At 34.0% G+C, this 20,229-nt stretch overlaps 1 protein-coding gene and 1 long non-coding RNA gene across 4 annotated transcripts; one reads left to right on the top strand and one right to left on the bottom strand.

Annotated features, from left to right (window-relative positions):
* Positions 1–990: 990 nt before the first annotated feature.
* LOC148624312 (uncharacterized) lies at positions 991–2,290 on the bottom strand. Its single transcript, XR_015920168.1, has 2 exons — positions 2,250–2,290; positions 991–1,601 (listed from the first exon to the last, which is right to left on the bottom strand). It is a non-coding gene; the product is annotated as an uncharacterized LOC148624312 (long non-coding RNA).
* A 62-nt stretch (positions 2,291–2,352) lies between these two features.
* On the top strand, positions 2,353–18,380 carry LOC148624311 (uncharacterized). Of its 3 annotated transcripts, none has more exons than XM_088567009.1 (6): positions 2,353–2,415; positions 7,825–9,293; positions 9,706–9,756; positions 10,857–11,051; positions 11,284–12,393; positions 16,704–18,380. In XM_088567009.1, exons 2-6 carry the CDS (start codon positions 7,925–7,927, stop codon positions 17,183–17,185), a joined length of 3,207 nt encoding a protein of 1,068 aa, XP_088423135.1. In that variant the 5' UTR covers positions 2,353–2,415; positions 7,825–7,924; the 3' UTR covers positions 17,186–18,380. The 3 variants fall into 3 exon arrangements, with proteins under 3 accessions (XP_088423135.1, XP_088423133.1, XP_088423134.1); XM_088567007.1 differs by having other exon boundaries at positions 2,372–2,439; XM_088567008.1 differs by lacking the exon at positions 2,353–2,415 and adding an exon at positions 4,909–4,981.
* Positions 18,381–20,229: the final 1,849 nt, after the last annotated feature.

Here is a 20,229-nt window from a genome sequence, read left to right as displayed (position 1 = left end):
TATCAGCAAAATTCAGTAGAATCGGAACTGAACAAATTTGGCAGCTAATGCAGCTTTAACTAAAGCAGATGCCTTCTTTAGAGTTAATAAAAAGTACTACTAAAATGTTATTTTCTGTACAATACTCTGATTTGGAGGATGTATATATGAAATCACAAACTCAAATCTTTCGAATTCCAATTAAATTACAAGCTGAAAACTAAAAAAATCAAAAAATAAAATTCGATTATCATGCAATACCATTTGCATTTGCCTCTCTCATTAATGCTGTTTATTTCCAACTTAACATTACAGTTCCATTTCTTGTTTATATACATACATGTCGTTTAAGTGGTATTTTTGCTGTTTGGTGTCAAAAACTCGTCTTTGATCTCGAGCAACTTTCGGTAAATATAAATTACAATAATTTTTTCGTGGTTACCCTTCTGTGTTGCAAGAATTAGATTGCGGCAAAAAAATAATACAGTAATCTAAACATGCAAAAACCATCTTAAATGTGTGTGAAAAGACATGGTTATTACCCTCAAATAATCCCAATATACATCCCAAAAGACATTTGATTACCATTATAAATTAAAAACACTTAACAAGCCAATTCTATAGCAAAAATAATTACAAATGTATTTTTGTGACTTCATTGCCTGGCGGATGCCCAAAGCCGGCCAATCTAAACTCCAAGCATTTAGAGGAATAAAGGTTGCTAGTTTATTATTTCTGTGTGTATATAGTTGATTTGTACTATTGAAGGTGTATTTTTGTCTAGTCTATCAGTTTGCAAACTCCAAATCACTTACTATACAACCTATTATATATTTTTTTTATTTTTCACCATTGACAAGCAAAATAAAACCATAGGACACAACCAGGAGCTAAGTCATCCCTATTGAAAAATGAAGAGCAAATAAAAGTAAATAAAAAATCCAAATGTTTCATGTTTTACCTACATCTGGAACGGAAAATACTTCACGTAAGCTTCTTTTCCACATGAAGAACGAATGAAGAATATTTTATTATCACTTCAAAGTAAAGATCATGACAAACCACCATAAGATGAGAAAAAAAAACAAATTCCGTTATCTTATTCGCTTAGAGCAAAACACATTTGAAGAAAATTCTTTTTTTAAGAAATAGACACTTACCTGACAATAAATAAACAAAAAAAAAGGGGGGAATCATTTTTCATATGGAAAGTTACAAAGAAGACGGTCATCGAAATAAGAGCCACAATTAAAAGATTAAAAGGTTCCTATGTAATTCCAAGCAGATGCTAACAACTGAAAGTTAACCTGCTAAAATAAAGAATCAATGCATCTGATTGCCTTCATTGGTATAAGTTATTTATAGGTCTATGCTAGAACATGTTTCAACAATGCGCATATAGATTATAAATCTCGACCTGTAAATAGAAGTCATGTATGAAATTTCGTATATTCACATGAAGGCAAAGACTATATATTAAAGAATTTACAAATACGGTTTCAAAACTAAGATGTAAAAATGTAATTCTGAAAATATTCCTTTTCCTTTTCTTTCTTCTTTGACCTCTTAGTCCTCTAACGGGCAGTCATATGTTACTTCATATTGCTATTCCTTATGACGAACTGAAAATTGTAAGCAAAAATAAATGTTTTTTTTTTTTTATGGTGGAATGGATTCAGCTATTTCTGTAACCATAAATGTAGTGATTAGAATTTGCATTCTTTACAAACGGAAAATCTAACCTAACTTTAATATACCCTTCACATATATCTTGTACTAAATCCTTTGCATCAAGAACTGAGATAATCAGAACTGTTTACAAAAAGTATGTTATTGACAAACTTCACCGAAAATTCCTTAAGAGGTCTATTCTATCGCGCTTTGGTATTATTTTATTAGTTTTTATGTTATGCACACATATTGCAAAAGTTCGAAAATCTTAACAGAAAATAGTTGATATTCTTATGATAATGACCCTGGTAAGTTATACTGAGGTATCAAAACAGAAGGACAATTCAGAGATATAAGAAACCAAAGACATTGATAAAGCAATGAAAAAAATGGAAACAGAAGCGATTCACATACACAATGTAGACAACAAAAGCATTTTGTTTTTGTACACATATTTGTATGGGCAAGTTGTTCATACCAAAATAACTATAATTAAATTCTTCATACAACAATATAAATTGAACAAAAATATTCCCAGGAGTATTGAAACCATCACTATGTATATAAATATAAAATGTTTCACTATTATTAGGACATACACATAATCTAAAGATTGCAGTGCACGTAAAACCCTGACGATATGCACCCATAAAGGAAGTTATTTTCAAGTAGTTTCCTGAGATGATGCAAGCAGCTGTACTATTGGTTGATATTTTTATGCCCTACTTAACCAGATTACACTTATTTATTGTATTACATTGAATGGTAAGGCAAATGCAAAGAATTTTGGTATGTAAAATAACTGCATTGATAACACACATTCAAGCAAACCGAAAAACAAAAACAAAAAACTCACATGCATTCAAAGTGAATGGACGAGATTTTGCACGTAATTGATTTAATTGAATTAAGTTTTACTTTCTTTTTGAGATCAGTTTCGATTTCAAGTCAGATGACGGGGAACAAATCGGACAGATGTACTTTCATTGACTCTTTTTTGTAGGTGTATTGGCTATATTGATACATTTAAGCGAATTTGGTGTACAAGGTTATCAAATATTCTTTAAGGTTTAACAAAATAAAGTGACTTGTTTGTTGTCATACGTTTTAGTCATACATTGTGATTTTATTGGGCACTTTATGAAGGTGAATCACCAGATTATTCGTTTGTTTGTTTGTTGGGGTTTAACGTCCTAGCAGCAATATTTCAGCTATATTCAGACGATGAACATGAAATTGATGACAAAATGAACATGAAATGATGACGAAATGAAAAAGGGATGGGACACAAGGACAATGGGGTCGACAAATTTTGATTGCCACTGGAAATAGGGAGAGGTGGGTAGGGTCGGGCAATTTAGCCTCCAGTGGCGGAGCCCTATGGTTCCTACTCCGGGAGAATACCACAGTAGGGTTCTTTAACGTGCGAGGAACATGGTATCTTTCCCAACACGGTGCACCACTATGGTTTGCGGTCAGGTTTTCCGTATTATAGCCTGACAACCCCAGCATGTAACACGCCAGGGGTACCCCATTCCACCACCTGGGGCACACATCCCAGTTGCTCAGTGGGCAGAGCGCCCTAGCCCTCAGCTAGGGTTCTGAGCACTATTTAGTCGCCTTTTACGACAAGCTTAGCGCTGCTGCAGGCCTATTCTTTTAACACCCGGACCTGCACGGGGCCAAATTATTCGTAGGGGTGACTTTCTATCGATGGAATCCGCATTTCATGTATTCTTCCTCTATTGAAGTCTTTATACATTAGTATATGTCAATGTAAAATTGTTTCTACGACTAAGTCTTGAGTGCGATAAACACAAAAATCGAGAACTCTTCCTTAAAAGGTTTTGCCGACGCAGTCGGTATAGGTTCGCTTTTTATCCTTTGACCTTAAAGACGCTAATCCATGGAAACGCAAGTCATCAGACCGCAATTATTTCCCCGATTGTCCAAATACCGACAACTTAGTGGCGTTCGAAAAGAAAAACATCGAAACATGAAATTGGTGCTATGTGTTAATTCCTGAATGAAATGTAGAAAATTCAAGAAAGAGTAATCAAGGGAACCAATGTTATTGCGGTAATCAAAAGAATGTAATCCAGAGACAAAGACCAGACATGGAAAACATACACAACAAAGAATATATAGTAACTAAAATCATACATACAAGGTAATAAAAGCAAATGAGCAACTCGAACTCCACTAAAACTGAGAGCATGGACCAGGTGCACTGGTAGGGTAAGCATCCTCTGCTTTTCTAGAAACACCCGCCGAGTTGCTCATTAAAAGTCAAGTCCGGGGTAAACAAACGAGGAAAGGAAGTCTATGACCCGTTGAATAAATCAATTTCATGGTGCTGATGGATACACCATAACGATCCACGAGTTCATGATTACGACCATAAAACTTCTGTAGTGATGACTTCAATCTTGTAGCAACATAAACCTGCTCCAGAAGCCAATTTGTTACAGTTCTAGTGCGATACAAAAAGTCTGCGTAGTTTCGGCAAGCTGTGGCATAACGTATGGGTTGTGATATGAACACTCCATACGCAGGTACTGAAGGGATATTGCCACAGATGAAAGGAAAGTTGACAATTCTGAATGAAAAGTCATCACGTTTGTCATAAAGTTTGGTCAATAGTTTTTCTTTACCATCGATTTCTAAGTGTAGGTCAAGATATGAGGCTGACTTCACGGTGTCTATAGTATCCTTTATCGCAAGTTCTTTTGGGTAGATGCGTTGTATTAAATCCCAAAAATTAAGATTGTTTAAAGATAATACGTCATCTATATAGCGGAAACTGAGATTAAAGGATCTAGCCAAACGACATTCTTTCTTTCGGATCAGATCAGCTATAAAGTCAGCCTCGTAAGAGTAAAGGAATGGGTCAACAAGTAAACGAGCACAATTTGTTCCCATTGGAATGCCGACCGTTTGTTGAAAAACGCGTCCACAACACTGGACAATTATGTTGTCGATTAAAAATTCCATCGTTTTGAAAACATCTTCTTCTGTATATTTGGAAGATGATTTGGAATTATATCTTACAAAGTATGAAGAACCTCTACCTAGAAATATATATTTGTATCTAGGTGTACCATCTTTTTTGGAAAAACAACGATGTTTAATGCTTTAAAGTCGGGATTTATGTGGAATAGAAGTATGCAGTGTTGAAAAAACATAGGTTTTAATGTTATTATATTCTGATAATAGTCTTGAACTGATTGTCTCCAAAAGATCTTTCGATTTTTTCAGGATCCACATTGAATTAATACCACTACGGGAGTAACAAGTGTTGTGGTAGGACTGCAAACCCCCTTTGACAGCTGTGAGTATAGAAGTTAAAAGTTTTGAAAGAGGTTTGGTGGTACATTTTGCAGATCCAGCTATGTAACGTTGTTTGTATGGATTCTTGTGGAATTTAGGAATCCAGTACATAGACGGTAAATCACAATCATCGTCCTTGGTAGAGAGACCAAAAGAGGATAGCACAGATTTATGGTTTTCCACAATTTCGTCTTTGGAGAGTGTGGTAGCAGTATAGGTCTTATCACTGCTATTATTTTTTACGTCTACCTCTGTTAATAAACACTGGATGTAAAACGTTTTGCAGACAAAACCAATGTTGTTTTGGGCTTTGTCTGCTGGAACGACAACATATTTGTCATGTATAGTAGACAATGTTTTGCTACAAGGGGATTCCTTGAAAACTGATGTAAAAAAGACCCTTCAACACACAAAATATATGAAAAAGTTTTTTTTTCGAAATTTTAAATCTACAATGAAATTTCCGTTTTCACTATTGCAATAATTACTTCCATTTATGTTGTTTTTCACCCCCTTCCCACTAAAATTGCGAAACTAAGTAAAACTGTGGAATACTAGCCAAAGACTGTGTGAAATCAAATGAAATTTCTCGTATCCTGCAAGAGTTCCCCATGATGTTAATTGAATCCACCAGCTAAAAGTCTCATTAATGGGATAAATACAAATATGAAGCGTGACTAAAATATTACATTTACAAAAAAAATCTGCTGTTGCTAAACTACATAATCTGTATGATTCTAGGTTGTTGACATTGTGGTCTGAAGACTAGGTTATAGCGTCTTCAGGTAGATTCCAGCTGTCTCCTCAGCCGGACTGCTTCTCTACTACATCATCTGGTTGGCGGGTCAATAGTGGTGGCCAATCACTACTAGCTGTCTGCTAGTCTTCAGTTCAGCTCAGCTCTTATGTTCTATAACCAAAACAATACCCTTCCTGTAGCCTTTTCCAGTCTTCTTAAAAAATCCACTCTCATTTACCATGCTGGCGCCCCACTTAGAAGATCTCCTTGACACGATGCTGATTCTTTTTCTTTTCTCTCCCACCTTTACAAATTGTTTCTGCCCCGGTCTTTTCTTATTTTTTTTATCTCCAATACTTTTGCAGGAGTTTGCAACACCTTATCATGTCTCCACTAGTACCTATTCTGCTAAGTGGTTGTCGTTTAGATTAGTTATGTGCTTTTCTTTCCTCCACACAGCTTATAATTTGGGCCAGTCCTCATTTGTACAGGTTACTTGGTGATGGTAATGTAATCAAAAACTGAAAAGATCATGTTTCAAGTCTCCAAAGCTTCGTCCATGTTACATTTCTATCTGATTAATTCCAGTTTACCCATGCTCCTTCTTGTCCCAGTTGCACCTTTTTGCTCTTTATCTGATCTTCTTCGCCTTTTCTTATTTGTTGCAGTAACGTATCTCTTCGATCTTTAGCTTCTGATTCCTACCCTGCGGGAAATGATCTAAAACAAGTCCCTGTCTTCCCCTACAACTGTTGCCTTTTATGTCTGGCAATGTCAACATATTTTATGCTTAAGATACAGGTGAACTTGCTGACAATTTGCGAACTGTCGATGTCTCTATACCGGCTTCACTAACTTTTCACTTAATGTCATTAAACTCCTCTGCCACTAATGATAATGGCATATATGACTGTGATGATCTACTGTAAAGGTAAAGTACCGTTAATCAAGGTAGTACTCCTAATCATCTTCGAAAGTTCTTATTTACTATTCTATCTGGTGTCCCAACAGTTAACAGCGGTATCTCATGTAGCATAAGCATATGTCTTGGTAGCAAACCACGCTGGCTTCGTACATTCCTGGTAGTCCTTGAGTGTTTCATCAAACCACTTTTCAAGAGTAATCAATGAGCCAAGGTTATAGCGGTAATCAAAAGAATGTAATCCAGAAACAAAGACCAGACATGGAAAACGGACATACACAACAAAGAACATAAAGTAACTAAAATCATACATACAAAGTAACAAAAGCAAATGAGCAACTCGGACTCCACTAAAAACTGGGAGCATGGACCAGGTGCACCGGCAGGGTAAGCGTCCTCAAGATATTTAATTGATTTATCCAATATTGATGGCAACATTTCTCCCTTGACATTAAGATAAAATTGGTGTGATAGCCGTTTTCTCATGATGATCATACATCTTGATTTCTTTTGTTTGAATATTTTAGTCAGTGATGCAACGTTTTCATATGCTGACATAAATCATCTAGCTTGTATATGTGACTTGGTTTTTACAGTTAGGTCATCCATGAATCATCTATTGGCTGGTTGGTAAATTCCAGAATTCATTTTGGGTCCCCTTGTTTCTCTTTCTGCTGCCTTCATGGTAATGTTTATTCCCATGATGAATAATATAGGTGACACTGTGCAACCATTGACAATTTCTTTCTCAGGCCTTTGAAATTATTTTGTGATGTTCCCTGCTGTAAAACGTGACATCATTCCATTTGAAATAGCTCTTTACAATTCCCTTGATGTGATTTGGAATATAGTATTTGTCCAATACAGTCTCTATCAGCTTGTGTGGTATCGACCCATATGCATTGGCAAGATAAAGCCATATTATCGTCAGGTCTTTTTTGTCCGCTTTTGTCTTTTGTTTCCATTGGCTTTTATCATTTAACATTTTAAAACACACATCTGTATTGTAAAGACATTGATGGCAAAGCAATGTTAGGTCGTTAGGGACTCGAACTTGACCTATATAGAATATTTATTTGATATGAATTGTATCGTTAATTTGATCATTTATCCTACATAACAACATGACCAAAATGAGCTAAATTTAACCTCCGAAAAACTTGTTAACTTTGTTTAATTCCAGATTCGACAATTGGTTATGAGCAAATTATCTTTCTCAGATTTCACAAAAAGACTATTAAGGGTATATTCTTCTAACACTTTAATTCATTGGACAATCAAGAATGACCTCAACCAATAAGAAGCCGGTAGAAATTCGAGATGAATTTCTTAAATGTGTACAATGTACTGAGAAATTCAAAGGAGAAGATAAAACACCAAGAGTACTGCAGTGCCTCCATATGGTGTGCAGTCCATGTCTTACGACACTTATTAAAAGCAAGAGGGCTAAATGTCCAGAATGTCAGCATAAAATTGAAAAATCCGAAAAAGATATTCCAATTGATTATACAAAAGAGGATCTTTTAGACTTCGAAAGAAGTTTCCGGGATGCTACAGAGAAAAAATGCTACATGTGCGACAAAAAAGCTGATATACGCTGCTATGATTGTAAATTGTTTTATTGCAATGAATGTTCATGTAAAATTCACACAAATCTAAAGACCCACAAAATTTTTCGTCTTCCTGACGTTACAAGACCGGACGAATTTACATATATGATGACGTGTCCGGAGGAAGGCCACGGCATATATCCATTACAATATTATTGCGAGACTTGCAAAATGTCTTTGTGCAGTGAGTGTCGAGTTAAAGAACATTTAAAAAAAGAGCACCACGATATAAAGGATTTATCTTCAAAATTCGAGGAAACAACAAAAATCCTCACCGATAAGAAAGATTCAATGATAGATACCCTATATGATATAAAAGATCTTCAGGGAAACATAGTTCAAGTGCAGAAACATCTAAGAAGAGAAAGCGCTGCTGCTGAACGCCAAGTGACCTTTTATTTTAATATGTGTATTCAATTGCTTGAAAAACGAAAACAATCCCTACTGCATGAAATCGATGAAAAATACAAAGAAAATTGGAAAATATTGATAGACCAGGGAGCTGAGTTGGACAAAGTAAAAAGGAAAATAACACATTCTGTGAAATTTCTTGATCATTCAATCTTGTCACAGAATAAAGTCGGTTTTTTAAAGGTAGCTTCTTTTATTGATGAACGGTTTCAAGAAATGGCGAAATTCAAATATGACCGTGTACCAAGGGTGAAAGGTGATATAGAATTTTCGACCAAAAATCAGGCCTTATTCCCGACAGAGAAGTTCATGGACATGATACCAGTCCATGGTGTTATTTCTTCTCCAATGGTTTTTCATCCAAAATGTGAGATAACCACAATCCCTGTTGAGTGTAAAGACGATGAAAAAAAGATAAAAGTTTGTCTAAATGATCATTTGGGTGAAATAGTCGTTGATGACACTATGACTATAGCGGGGGTTTTTAAAGACAAAATCACAAGAAAGGAACATAAGTCTGCCTTTGTCAGGGACAAACCTGGGGTCTACACCTCAGTTCAAGTTGTAAAGAATGCTGAGGATCTTGACATCAATATCATGATAAATGGCAATTTTTTGGAGAATTTTCGAGGTAACTTTTTTGTTAAATGTTTATTTTAAGATTTCCAGTTGTAATTTCTTGCTTAATCTTTGCCTACTATTGTTCCTTTTAAAACAAGCGCTGTCGCTCATACCTTATATTTTGATGTATGACTGACTTAGCAAATGATACTTTTTAAATGTTAATGTTTAAACAACTTTAAAAGTTAAAAATATAAAATATCACAAGGTTAAACAGGCTCTGGGCATAAGTATTGTTCGAAGCTTAATTATGTAAGAATGCAGAAAGAACAAATAGTGTCCTATCAGGTATCCGGTTACTTGTACAAAATATTGATCTAGGCTTATTCCTAGATTTTAACCAATGGAAAAAATCAGCATCCATTACCAGTTGAACTGTGTAAAAGCAACACTGAATGGAGATGAAATATTTTATCTTTCAGCCTTCGGTAAAGAAGGAGACCCATCAAGAACAACTGCAGAAAATGAGTGGAGTATGTTACTTTATTTTGTTCAACAGTACATGTATTCAATGTGTAATTTGTATAAAGACATTTTTTTTTAATGCAAAATAGTTCTCGTTTTATTTTCATCGTTAAACTATGTTGTGGTTTAAATAATACACATTGTTTTAGTTAAGGTACCAATACAAAATATCTGTAAAATCTGTTTAGCATAAACATGTTTTACACAAAAGTATCGACAACTATAATTGACACCAAAATGAACATATTAATTTCTACTTCTTGTACTATGTATATAGACAATAGCAGTGTATTGACTTGTAGTAAAAACGAAACACGGATGAGGCTTAGAATTCGTATATCGTTTTTATTTCTAGTCAGTATACGTTATTCTGTTATACTGATAGCCTAGTCATTTTTAAATCAAATTTAATGTTTATAGGACGTGTTTATTACATTACTTCTCCACTAGTGCCCTGCCTCCGATAGTAACGCTACAATAAATAGGTAGTTCATGCAAGAGCAGGAAAGTAGTCGGAATCAAAGTGTTATATACCTTCATTTACCGTATGCCATCAATAAATATATTGTCAATGCATTTTGGTGGCTTTAATAGAATGATTGAAGTATAACTTCTGAGTCACTCACTTACGATACCGTCTTTCTGGCATCATAACAATTTAAACACTACATTAGAACAAAAAAGAGTGGGATACAATTTACTCCGTGTCGGCTGTTTCAAATGATATGCCTGATTTCTGCATGGACAGTCTTCTCAAATACATTGCAAAACTGTTATAAAAACTTACATATTCTCTCAAAACACAAGAAGGCACCGTCTAATCCAACAGCCATTTAAGACCACACAAAACTATAAGACAACAAAAATGATAATTCAGGATTCATCAGACAAATTCCGTGGTCAGAATATCTGGTTCATCGTAGATCGACTACGTACATTGTTTAACAAATTAGAAAGTTTTTTGTTTGGTTTTATTTCATTTTCTTTTTTTAATTTATTAAACTAAGTATTGTTTTTAAGGGAAATTTTATACTTAAAACTATTGCTTTGAATCAAAAATTGCATTGATGTATCAATCAAAACTCTCTGCAGCTTCATTCAATTTCAGAATTGGCAGAGGTTTTAAGCTGTACCAAGGCAACCAGAAGTGTTATGATAGATTGCATTTGTGAAAGTGATACAACAAAAGACGATATTGAGGCTTATTTTAATAATCAAGAGTATTCTGGAGGTAAAGATGTCACAAGACTTGATATCAACACAATAGAGGGATCATGTACTGTATCTTTTACTGAACCAGAAGGTTAGTGGAAAAACGCACAAATTAACGTTAGGTATTGCGATATGAATACAATTGCTTTCACAACGATAAAAAAATGTATGTAAATTGAACAACAATGATAACTATTAGGAAAAAAAAGAATAGAAATACGCTTGTTGTTAATTTTACATCTCGCTACCGCTGTAACATTGAATCCTTGACTACAACTTTTCACTTACATATCTGTTATTTGTCATACTATCTTATGTTTCAGTCGTGAATAATGTCCTTAACAGAAATCATAAAATAAGAGGGCATGATATTATTGTAAGACCCCTACATCAAGCTCCCAATCCGTTATTTATCTACATTGATCTGCAGAAGTTGTCATTCATACTGAAATATGATGATACAAAACATGACCTAGAAGATGCGCTTCAAGGGTTGTATGCAAAGGTCGACTGGAACAAGAGTAAGAGCAACTTATACATATATTGTACGTTGAAGGATGATGTACCGGAATACCAAAGAAAGGTCAAATATTGGCCTGTTATTGTTACTCAAAGAGTGTTAGAGTTTTCGGAAATGGTCTCAGTTATGACTTTTAAATGGGATGCAGTAAGACCGACAATTGATGAGGTCCTTCCTTTGTTAGAAAATTCAAAAGTCGATACTGTCGTTAATGGATCTTCTGTGACAATTGTAGGATATAAAGTCCAATTCGAAGATACAGCATCGAAATTACGGGTGAAAATGTCAGGCGAGCAGCATCCAATAATCCATATTAAAGAAGGTGCTATATCATCCACAACAAGAGTCAGACATTTGACACAAAAATTGAGGAAAGAAAGATGTATATTTCTGCAGACTGAAACGGTACAAAACAAATTATCAGACAGTTTGTCTGCAAAAAACATAATTTGCGCACTCGAATTTGGAATTGACGAATTCGTTGACTTATACACTCCATTGGGAAATGAAATAAGAGAGGAAGGATGCATCCATCGCATCATTGAAAACATAACGACCTTTAAGTATGTCAATATTATGGGAAGAGTCACAGAAGAATTCAAAAAAGAGGTAAAAGACATCAAGGCAAAGACTGGGGGATCGATTCATATTCAAACAGATAATGATAAAATAGCAGTTTGCACAACAATGAAGTCGACAGCAAGTGTTATTACTAAACACCTTAATATAATGCTGCAAAACTCTGAGGGTCCTGGGGGCCTGAGATGCAAGGCTCACTTTTTATTTAAGACAAAGCACACCATTTCAGTTCTCCATGGCGACATCACTAAACTCGAGTCTGATACCATTGTGTGCAGTTCAGACAAATATTTGAAATTAGGAATCGGTGTTGGAAAAAGACTTGTTGAAAAAGGTAATTTCTTCACCAGTCTACTGACTGCTAATATTCTATAATCAAAAAATATAAATTAAATATAAGTTAACAACCAATGAATTCACTTATGACTCGACAACTAGCATTGAGCTCCTATAAAAAACCCAGTCACATATTATTCCTCGTGAAAAACTTTGTGGTTGTATAATTGTATGGCACTGTCGTCGTTATTGTCTGTAGATACTTAGTTTCGTGCGATGACTTATAGTGCTGCGGACAGGTATCAAAAAGTGCTTTAGTTTTCGAGTTTAATGGGCCTAGAGGGTATTCGGCTATATCATATGTCAATGGAAAGATAAATCAATATAGATTTTGAATATCGTACTTATCAAAGTGAAACACGGTAAAGATTTCTGCTATTTTGCAATAATTAGAGGAGGGGTAAAAGATCAATCGACCCCAATACACTTTGAAAAGTAATTCAAGTGAAATCATTTATTTGTAGGTATTAGGAAACAATTACCATGTAAGATCATACGTATAGAATTTCAAAAATGTAAAAAAAACTTTTTCCGACAAAAATTGACTAATTAATCACAGAACATTGATTGCATTTTAGTGCATTTTCAATTATTAAGACACCGTTGAATATTACAATGTATATCTAAATATTCATTACTGAATAACAAATAAACAATGAGTTTGAAGTTGCAAATTTTCACATATTTTAACTACTAATTATAGTAAAATTGTAAGCATGAATATTATCCAAAGTAATTAATTTTTTGACATGATCAAAGCAGATAGATAAAAGTTTGACATATTTTTTTCTGTATTCAATAATCGAGCGCTCAACAATATTCGTTTTGAGGAATTGGAATGAAGAACAGGATATTCATAGTCAAGACAAAGCACTAAATATACAAAAGAAGTCATAGGAATAACATATATAAATTTAAAGAATTTATTAGCAAGCCAGGCGTGATAAAAAAAACTCTGGTGGTTTGGACCAGGTTCATTGGTAGGATATTAATTTTAACGCCTTTTCTCTGTTTTTCCTTAAGCTCCCGTCGATCTGTTCTTATATAGATGATTCCATTCCGGTTTAAACGAAGGAGGGAAACTCTGGCATTGCTTAAAAGTCATCTAGTATGTGACGGTGAAAAAAAGAACGTTAGAAAGATTTTTTGTAAATGAATTATTTCAAATAAAATCGGCCTTTCCTATCATATAGACCGATGAAGTTTCCAAGTTATGAGTGGCTTATTCCCGATTCCTAGATTTTACAGCATCTTCGTTAGGCCAAGGTTACGGTCCTGCCCCTCCCATTGCGTGAAGGGAGGGAGCAAGACCGTAACCCTTGGGTAGCGAAGATGCTTTTACAGAGGATCCCATATTCAGTTTAATTCTTATTGGTATTTAGATTACTGTTTGTTTGTTTGTTGGGGTTTAACGTCCGAGCAGCAATATTTCAGCCATACTCAGACAATGAACATGAAATGGATGATAAAATGAACATGAAATGAAAAAAAAAGGATGGGTCACAAGGATAATAGGGTCGACAAATTTTGATTGCCACTGGAAAAAGGGGGGATGGGTAAGGTAGGGCAATTTAGCCTCCTGTGGCGGAGCGCAAAGGTTCTTACTCCTATCGAATACCACAGCAGGGTTCTTTAACGTGCGAGAAATGTGGCATATTTCTCAACACGGTGCACCACTATGGTTTGCGGTCAGGTTTTCCGTATTATAGCCTGACAACCCCAGCATGTAACACGCCAGGGGTACCCCATTCCACCACCTGGGACATACATCCCAGTTGCTCTGTGGGCAGAGCGCCTAGCCCCCGGCTAGGTTTCTGAGCACTATTTAGTCGCCTTATACGACAAGCTTGGCGCTGCTGCAGGCCTATTCTTTTAACACCCGGACCTGCACGGGGCGTATTTAGATTATAACAAATCAGAATTAGAGTGAACCATAACGTGGCTCACTTATTCATTCTTTGCGTGAAGCAGACAGACACGAGTACCTGCCCGAAAATTAAAACTACGACATTGTAAATGTCCAAAACAACTTTTCTACCTTGTCAAAATATGATTAACGCCGCAAAAAAATAAGTTTATAACAACTTATAGACAGTATATATAGCAAACGATATATTGTATCCCCTGTTTTATTTAAACGTCTTGATCAGAGCCCCGCTCTTTTTTAATATTCTTGATCCGCCCCTGGCCTGGACAATGATGTTTCCATTGAACTAATATTCTATAACACCTATGTTACCATTGTGTCCTATTCATATGGCTAGTAAAACTGGAGTCCTTTTGAGAGGTAAAAAAATCTCAAAAGTTTTTATTGCATCTGAACTTCTTTCTTCTTTTTGCATTAGTATTTTTACAAGGAATCTGGTTTGTTTTTATCAACTCGTTTAGTACAATCCGTTCAAAGCAGCGGCGGATCCAGAGTGGGTGCATGGGATTGGCACTCCCCTTTTTATTGATATTTGTCATTTTCATGTGTAAAATTGTCAAAAAAAGGTAAATAATATCCTAGCACACACACCCTTTTCTGAGGAACTCAGACCTCCATTTCACATTGTGGATCCGCCACTGCAGAGGATATTGCATAACAAGCATCACCCTGGTGCACATTTAAACATCATAAGACTTAAATATTGTGAAAACATGCATGTACATGTTTGCACATGCTTTCATGCAAAGTTCAAAGTTCACAGTTTATGTATTGTCAAATTTATTTCGATATCCAGCCTTATCATGAACCCTCGAATCGCATTTTTTTGTTTGAGAATCCCTGATTCATGGTTAAATCTTTAAGGTTTTATTTGAAGTCCAAGCATATAAAGACAAGTGCAACAAAAAAAATATGTATGATTTTTGTATGTACAAAAATAAATCTCAAAACTTAATTCTTTTCTTCAAAACGTAAGGTAGACTCGATACTTTACATGCGTCGCTGTTTATAAAACAGCCCGGAAACTAGACAAATTGTCCAGAAACGATTCCGTGTTATACAATTAAAATAGTTTAAATATGTGAAAATTTGCAACTTCAAACTCATTTTGCAAAGCCCATGTTGCAGATCGAATTGAGAACATTGTGTTTATTTTATTTGTTATTCAGTAAAGAATACTTAGATATACATTGTAATATTCTACGGTGTTTTATTATCTCTTAATTATCGAAAATGCACTTAAATGCAACCAATTTTAGGGGCATTTTTGTTCCGAGATTAAATAGTCAACTCTTGTCGGAAAAGGTTCTTTTTTTTACATTTTTTGAAATTCTATACATATGATCTTTACATGTTACCTGTTTTCCGATACCTAAAACGAACGATTTCACTTAAATCACTTATTAAAATGTATTGGGGTCGATTGATCTTTGACCTCTCCTCTAATTAATGCAAAATAGCAGAAAACTTTACCACTTTTCAGTTTGAAAAGAATGATATTCATAAACTACACTGATTTATCTTTCCATTGACATATAATATAGCCGTATACCCTCTAGGCCCATTAAAGTTCGAAAAATCCTTAGCCGTCCACAGCACTATTAAATATCAATAGGGTTGATAAGAAGTTTGATTTATAAAACTTAATGACAAGGTTTCAACTCCAAAAGGAAAATTTGACATTTATTTTGGTTGTAATTATCCAAATCATTTTGGTATAAGGGGCCAAATTCAAACATTTGTTATAATTTATTTTTGGTTCGATATTGAATATTTATTTTTATAAGATTCCTCATTACAATCCCTGCCTGCAATTTTAATAAGATTTCAGATATCTTTTACGATTATTTAGTTATAATTGGGCAAAGAAGACAACACAAAAGACATCTTTTTTTTTATTTTTGCTCCGATTTTGAATCTTTCTTTTAATTTTATTCCTTTCGAAAATCCATGCTTGCATTATTAATAAGTTTACATATATATTTTACGGTTTTAAAGTTATAAGGGGCCCAAGTGGGCCACGTCTAAAAATCAACCCTTGATTTTGTCCGATTTTAATTTATTTTTTATAAGATCCCTTATAATGCAAATCCCTGTATTCATATAACAATCATATTTCAGATATATCTTACTGGTTTAGATTTATGGGGATCGAAGGCAAAGATCTTTGAAAAGTTACCTTTAATCAAAACTTCTTTTGCATTATTGAATTTCAAATTTTATACAATATTGTGTCCATGATGTACTGTAAGTCGTTATATTTCAGTGTGTCAAAAATCGACACCTTCTGTAGTTAAACATGCAGCTATTGATGAAGCACTTTATTGAAGGTTTTATTTGATCTAATTAAGTGCTCAATTTAAAAAAATAATATCTTGTAGGTGGGCAAATCGTCCAAGATGAATGTGCAAGATACCTCCAAAAGTTACCGAAGAACGAGCTAGCTGAGTGGGAGATATTTTGTGGTACGGCCGGTAACCTGTGCTACAAGAAGATTATACATATACCTGGGAAGAAGTGGCAAGAAAGATCTACATCTACAGTTCTCGAGAAAGACAGAAAGATTTACTCTTACTTAGTTCAAAAGTCATTGGTGACGGCAAATGAATTGGGCTATAAATCAGTAGCTCTACCAGCTCTCTGTTGTGGCAACAACGAGTACCCTGTAGATAAAGGCACCATGTGGATGGTTGATGCTATCAATACGTTTTTACAGAACTTTTGTTTTGAATCAAGCATTAAACGAATCTTTTTGTGCGATATGAATAGAGAAGCAGTAGAAAAATTTGTTGAAACATTAAGAAAAGGGAAAATGTTTAATGAAGTTTTCCCTAAAGGCTGCAAAGACATCACAGTCGTATAATGGTAAGGCGCTGTTGTCGTCTTCGTTGTCGTCCAGTGTCCGTAGATATTTTGTGTCAAAGCTTTACTGGTGTTCCCATACTTACCTCGACTTTAATAATGTCCAGTCGCGCCCAGCGAAACCTTGTTATGTGTTATATCCTATGCAACATAATTTTGTGTGAAACTATGGATGTTTTGTATGGGGCACGTTTAGACAAAACTGTATAATGTAAGGAAAGTTATAGATATATTCTAGAGACAGCTTATGAAAATGATATTTCTAAAAAGATTGAACATCAGATATGAAACCTATATAACTAAAAATAAGAAATCTAGTAATTTTGCTAAGATTACGTCATATAATAATTTATCAATTCTCTTTCATACTATAATTTCAAAGTTAAAATATCATCACAGACTAAAAATATCTCTGAGTTATTACATATGCGTTTATCTGTTGTAACGAGAGAGTAATCAAGGGAACCAATGTTCTAGCGGATTTATGAACTGTTTTCACTCCACTGTAGTTCATTTAAAGTCGTAAACGAGGGTTAATTCGTCACAAAATGTCAAATTTTTGGAAAAAATATAATAGTTTTCTTAACTAATGTTTATCTCAGGCGTAAAAATTTTTCAAAACTTTGATTATAGTCCTAAATTTACATGGCTATTTACAAACGTATGTTGAGGTAATCAATGGAGAGGATTTAATGCGTAATTGAGTGAATTTCATTGTGTGTGTGTGTTTTATTTTTCCTTTTATTAAAAAGGGATTGGTACCTCATATAACACCACCACAAATTTCATGCACCGTCCACAGTCAGGGGATACTGGTCATTATTGAGTCGTTGTGTCATTATATTACTTTTTAGTTCGATCTTGAACAGTTGTCATCGTCTTTTGTTACTTGTAGTGATTTCTGAAGGTATTAAGTAGTACTCCAGCTAAGAATCGTGAAAAATGCGATTCATGGGTAAAAAGCCTACATATATTTATTTTTGATATTTTGTTTGAATTGCCATACTAAACAGAAATTAACATCCAGTTTTTTTGGGTTTTTTTTTCACATAACCGTGCTCTAAGGAGATAAAAAAATATATAGAATGCACTGTAAATTTCAAAATTAACAGAGATAACTCTGTTGATGACACTCAAATGTAATAGAATCTAAGATCACGCAGATTTGGATGAAAAATTACACATTTCATAGTACAGATCCAAAAAACAACTTAATTACAAAAATAAAAATATGTAGCCTTTTTGGGGCGTATCACATTTTTTCAGATTTTGCATGATTCTTACAAAGACAGCTACTTAGCTTTTTTTAAGTAGAAAAAAATGAAAGTTAGGAAAGTATTTGTCAAACAGCTTTGAGATCAGAAAAAGATCAAATGTTACAAATTAAGTTAGATATTACTATCTCAAAATGGTTTTATATACTTTTATACATAGACCACATTGTCCGGTTCTATTTAGTATTTATTTTTATAAATAGGCACTGACTGTACTTTTGCAATATTGCTTCACAAAGATGTAAATAATGAGGACTCTTTAAAGGCCCTTTTTCGCTTATCCTTTTGTTCAACATCAAATATGTAAATTTCATTAAAACCTGATATTTTAAAGAGACTATCGAAATATTGTCAAGTGACGAAAATATTTAATTAATATTCGTATAAAATACGTAATTGCATCCAAATAATTATACTCCCTTCTTTATTGCTTTTTTTTTATTTGATTCATTTTTATAAATATTTTAACTATCACATTAAATCGCTTTCCAGTAATGGACATTGAGATTTAATAAAATGCATCTTTGAACAAGAAATCGAAAATGAATATTGTATAATTTTGTCAGTCATAAAAGGTTTCAATACCTTATTTCTATCTTCTAGACATCTTTATTTCTATTTTTAAACTTTATTTCAAGAATTAACATTTTCTTGTAACTTGTGTATGCTGGCGATATATATTTAGATAAGTTAAAAAGGTGAATACTGAAAACATTGTTTCAACAAATCATTATATTGCGGCATTCATTTCCTTTACTTGTGAATAAATGAAAAGTATATTATATTAGCAGTAATTAATTATTGTCTTTTCTAATTTTTGATAACGTCTTGTCGTTAACCGTCAAAGTATTTTATCAGCAACTGTTTCTTATTTACAGAATGTACATACATATATATTTAATAAATGAACAAACAACACTGGTGAGTCTATTTTGCCTGTTCCAATTCCAATGGAATTTTGTTTATTTTGTTGAAGGTAAAGTGTGTTGCCCTTCTTTTTACCTGTATATTTGTCGTTTCAGGGATTTGTCGGGGTCACACTAGGAGTGTTGTTATATTTATCACCGTTTATGTAAGCCCCAGTTTGTCTTTGGCTGTTTTTTTTTTATATTTTTGGAAGTATTGTCATTTGACTCGTTTCCACTTTCTTTTCTATTTAATAAATTACTTCTTTATGGTGTTATGTTAACAGGAAAACAATTTGTCCGTTTTTACTTGCAACTTTATTATATTCATATTTAAAAAGTTCTTTTTATGGTATCTTGAAAAATATTTAGCTTATCAATAGCTTTTAGCTCTCTATACCTCCCTGTAGCAACATAATGAACTGTTCATATGTTAAAAAAAACAACAATATAAGTTTGTGATCATTGATAATAGTAGTAACAGATCTGACTATGTTTCACTGATTTCACTTAAACTATTGACCGAACTACTCCCGACTTGCGGACCAACATTTTGTCAACATTTATCTCCCTTTGGAGCAGGTGTCTATTCGGAACACGTAATGTTTTCCATCCGATATCGACGATACTTTAGAAAATCTCGAAAGTCAAAAGGGAATTTCTCGTTCTACTGACCCTGCCATAAATTTTCTTTACCCGGGATACAAATGAAAGTCATCTTCATGTAACCTACCAACAAAATGAAACACCCTGTAAATTTTAGAAACACCGCTGTGTTTGTCTGCTGGGGATTCCATTTTCATTCTAGTTACATCTTTTTTCTGCACCCGAATCCGAACATCGATTAGAGAGACTTCGAAATTACA

The sequence above is a fragment of the Perna viridis genome, chromosome 2 (genome assembly GCF_037379345.1).
Source record: "Perna viridis isolate PV_CMFRI_1.1 ecotype Kerala chromosome 2, ASM3737934v1, whole genome shotgun sequence".
Classification (NCBI taxonomy): Eukaryota; Metazoa; Mollusca; class Bivalvia; order Mytilida; family Mytilidae; genus Perna; species Perna viridis.
The sequence above is the reverse complement of the archived record's forward strand: the minus strand, read 5'-3'. Positions and strand labels throughout refer to the sequence as shown.

What these genes read in the sequence shown, in the direction of transcription:
- LOC148624311 (XM_088567009.1), top strand. Translation starts at nt 7,925, where the DNA reads ATGACCTCAACCAATAAGAAGCCGGTAGAAATTCGAGATGAATTTCTT. An exon ending in TTTTTTGGAGAATTTTCGAG is followed by an intron (nt 9,294 to 9,705) that starts GTAACTTTTTTG and finishes TTTATCTTTCAG; the next exon opens with CCTTCGGTAAAGAAGGAGAC. An exon ending in AAAAAGACTTGTTGAAAAAG is followed by an intron (nt 12,394 to 16,703) that starts GTAATTTCTTCA and finishes AATATCTTGTAG; the next exon opens with GTGGGCAAATCGTCCAAGAT.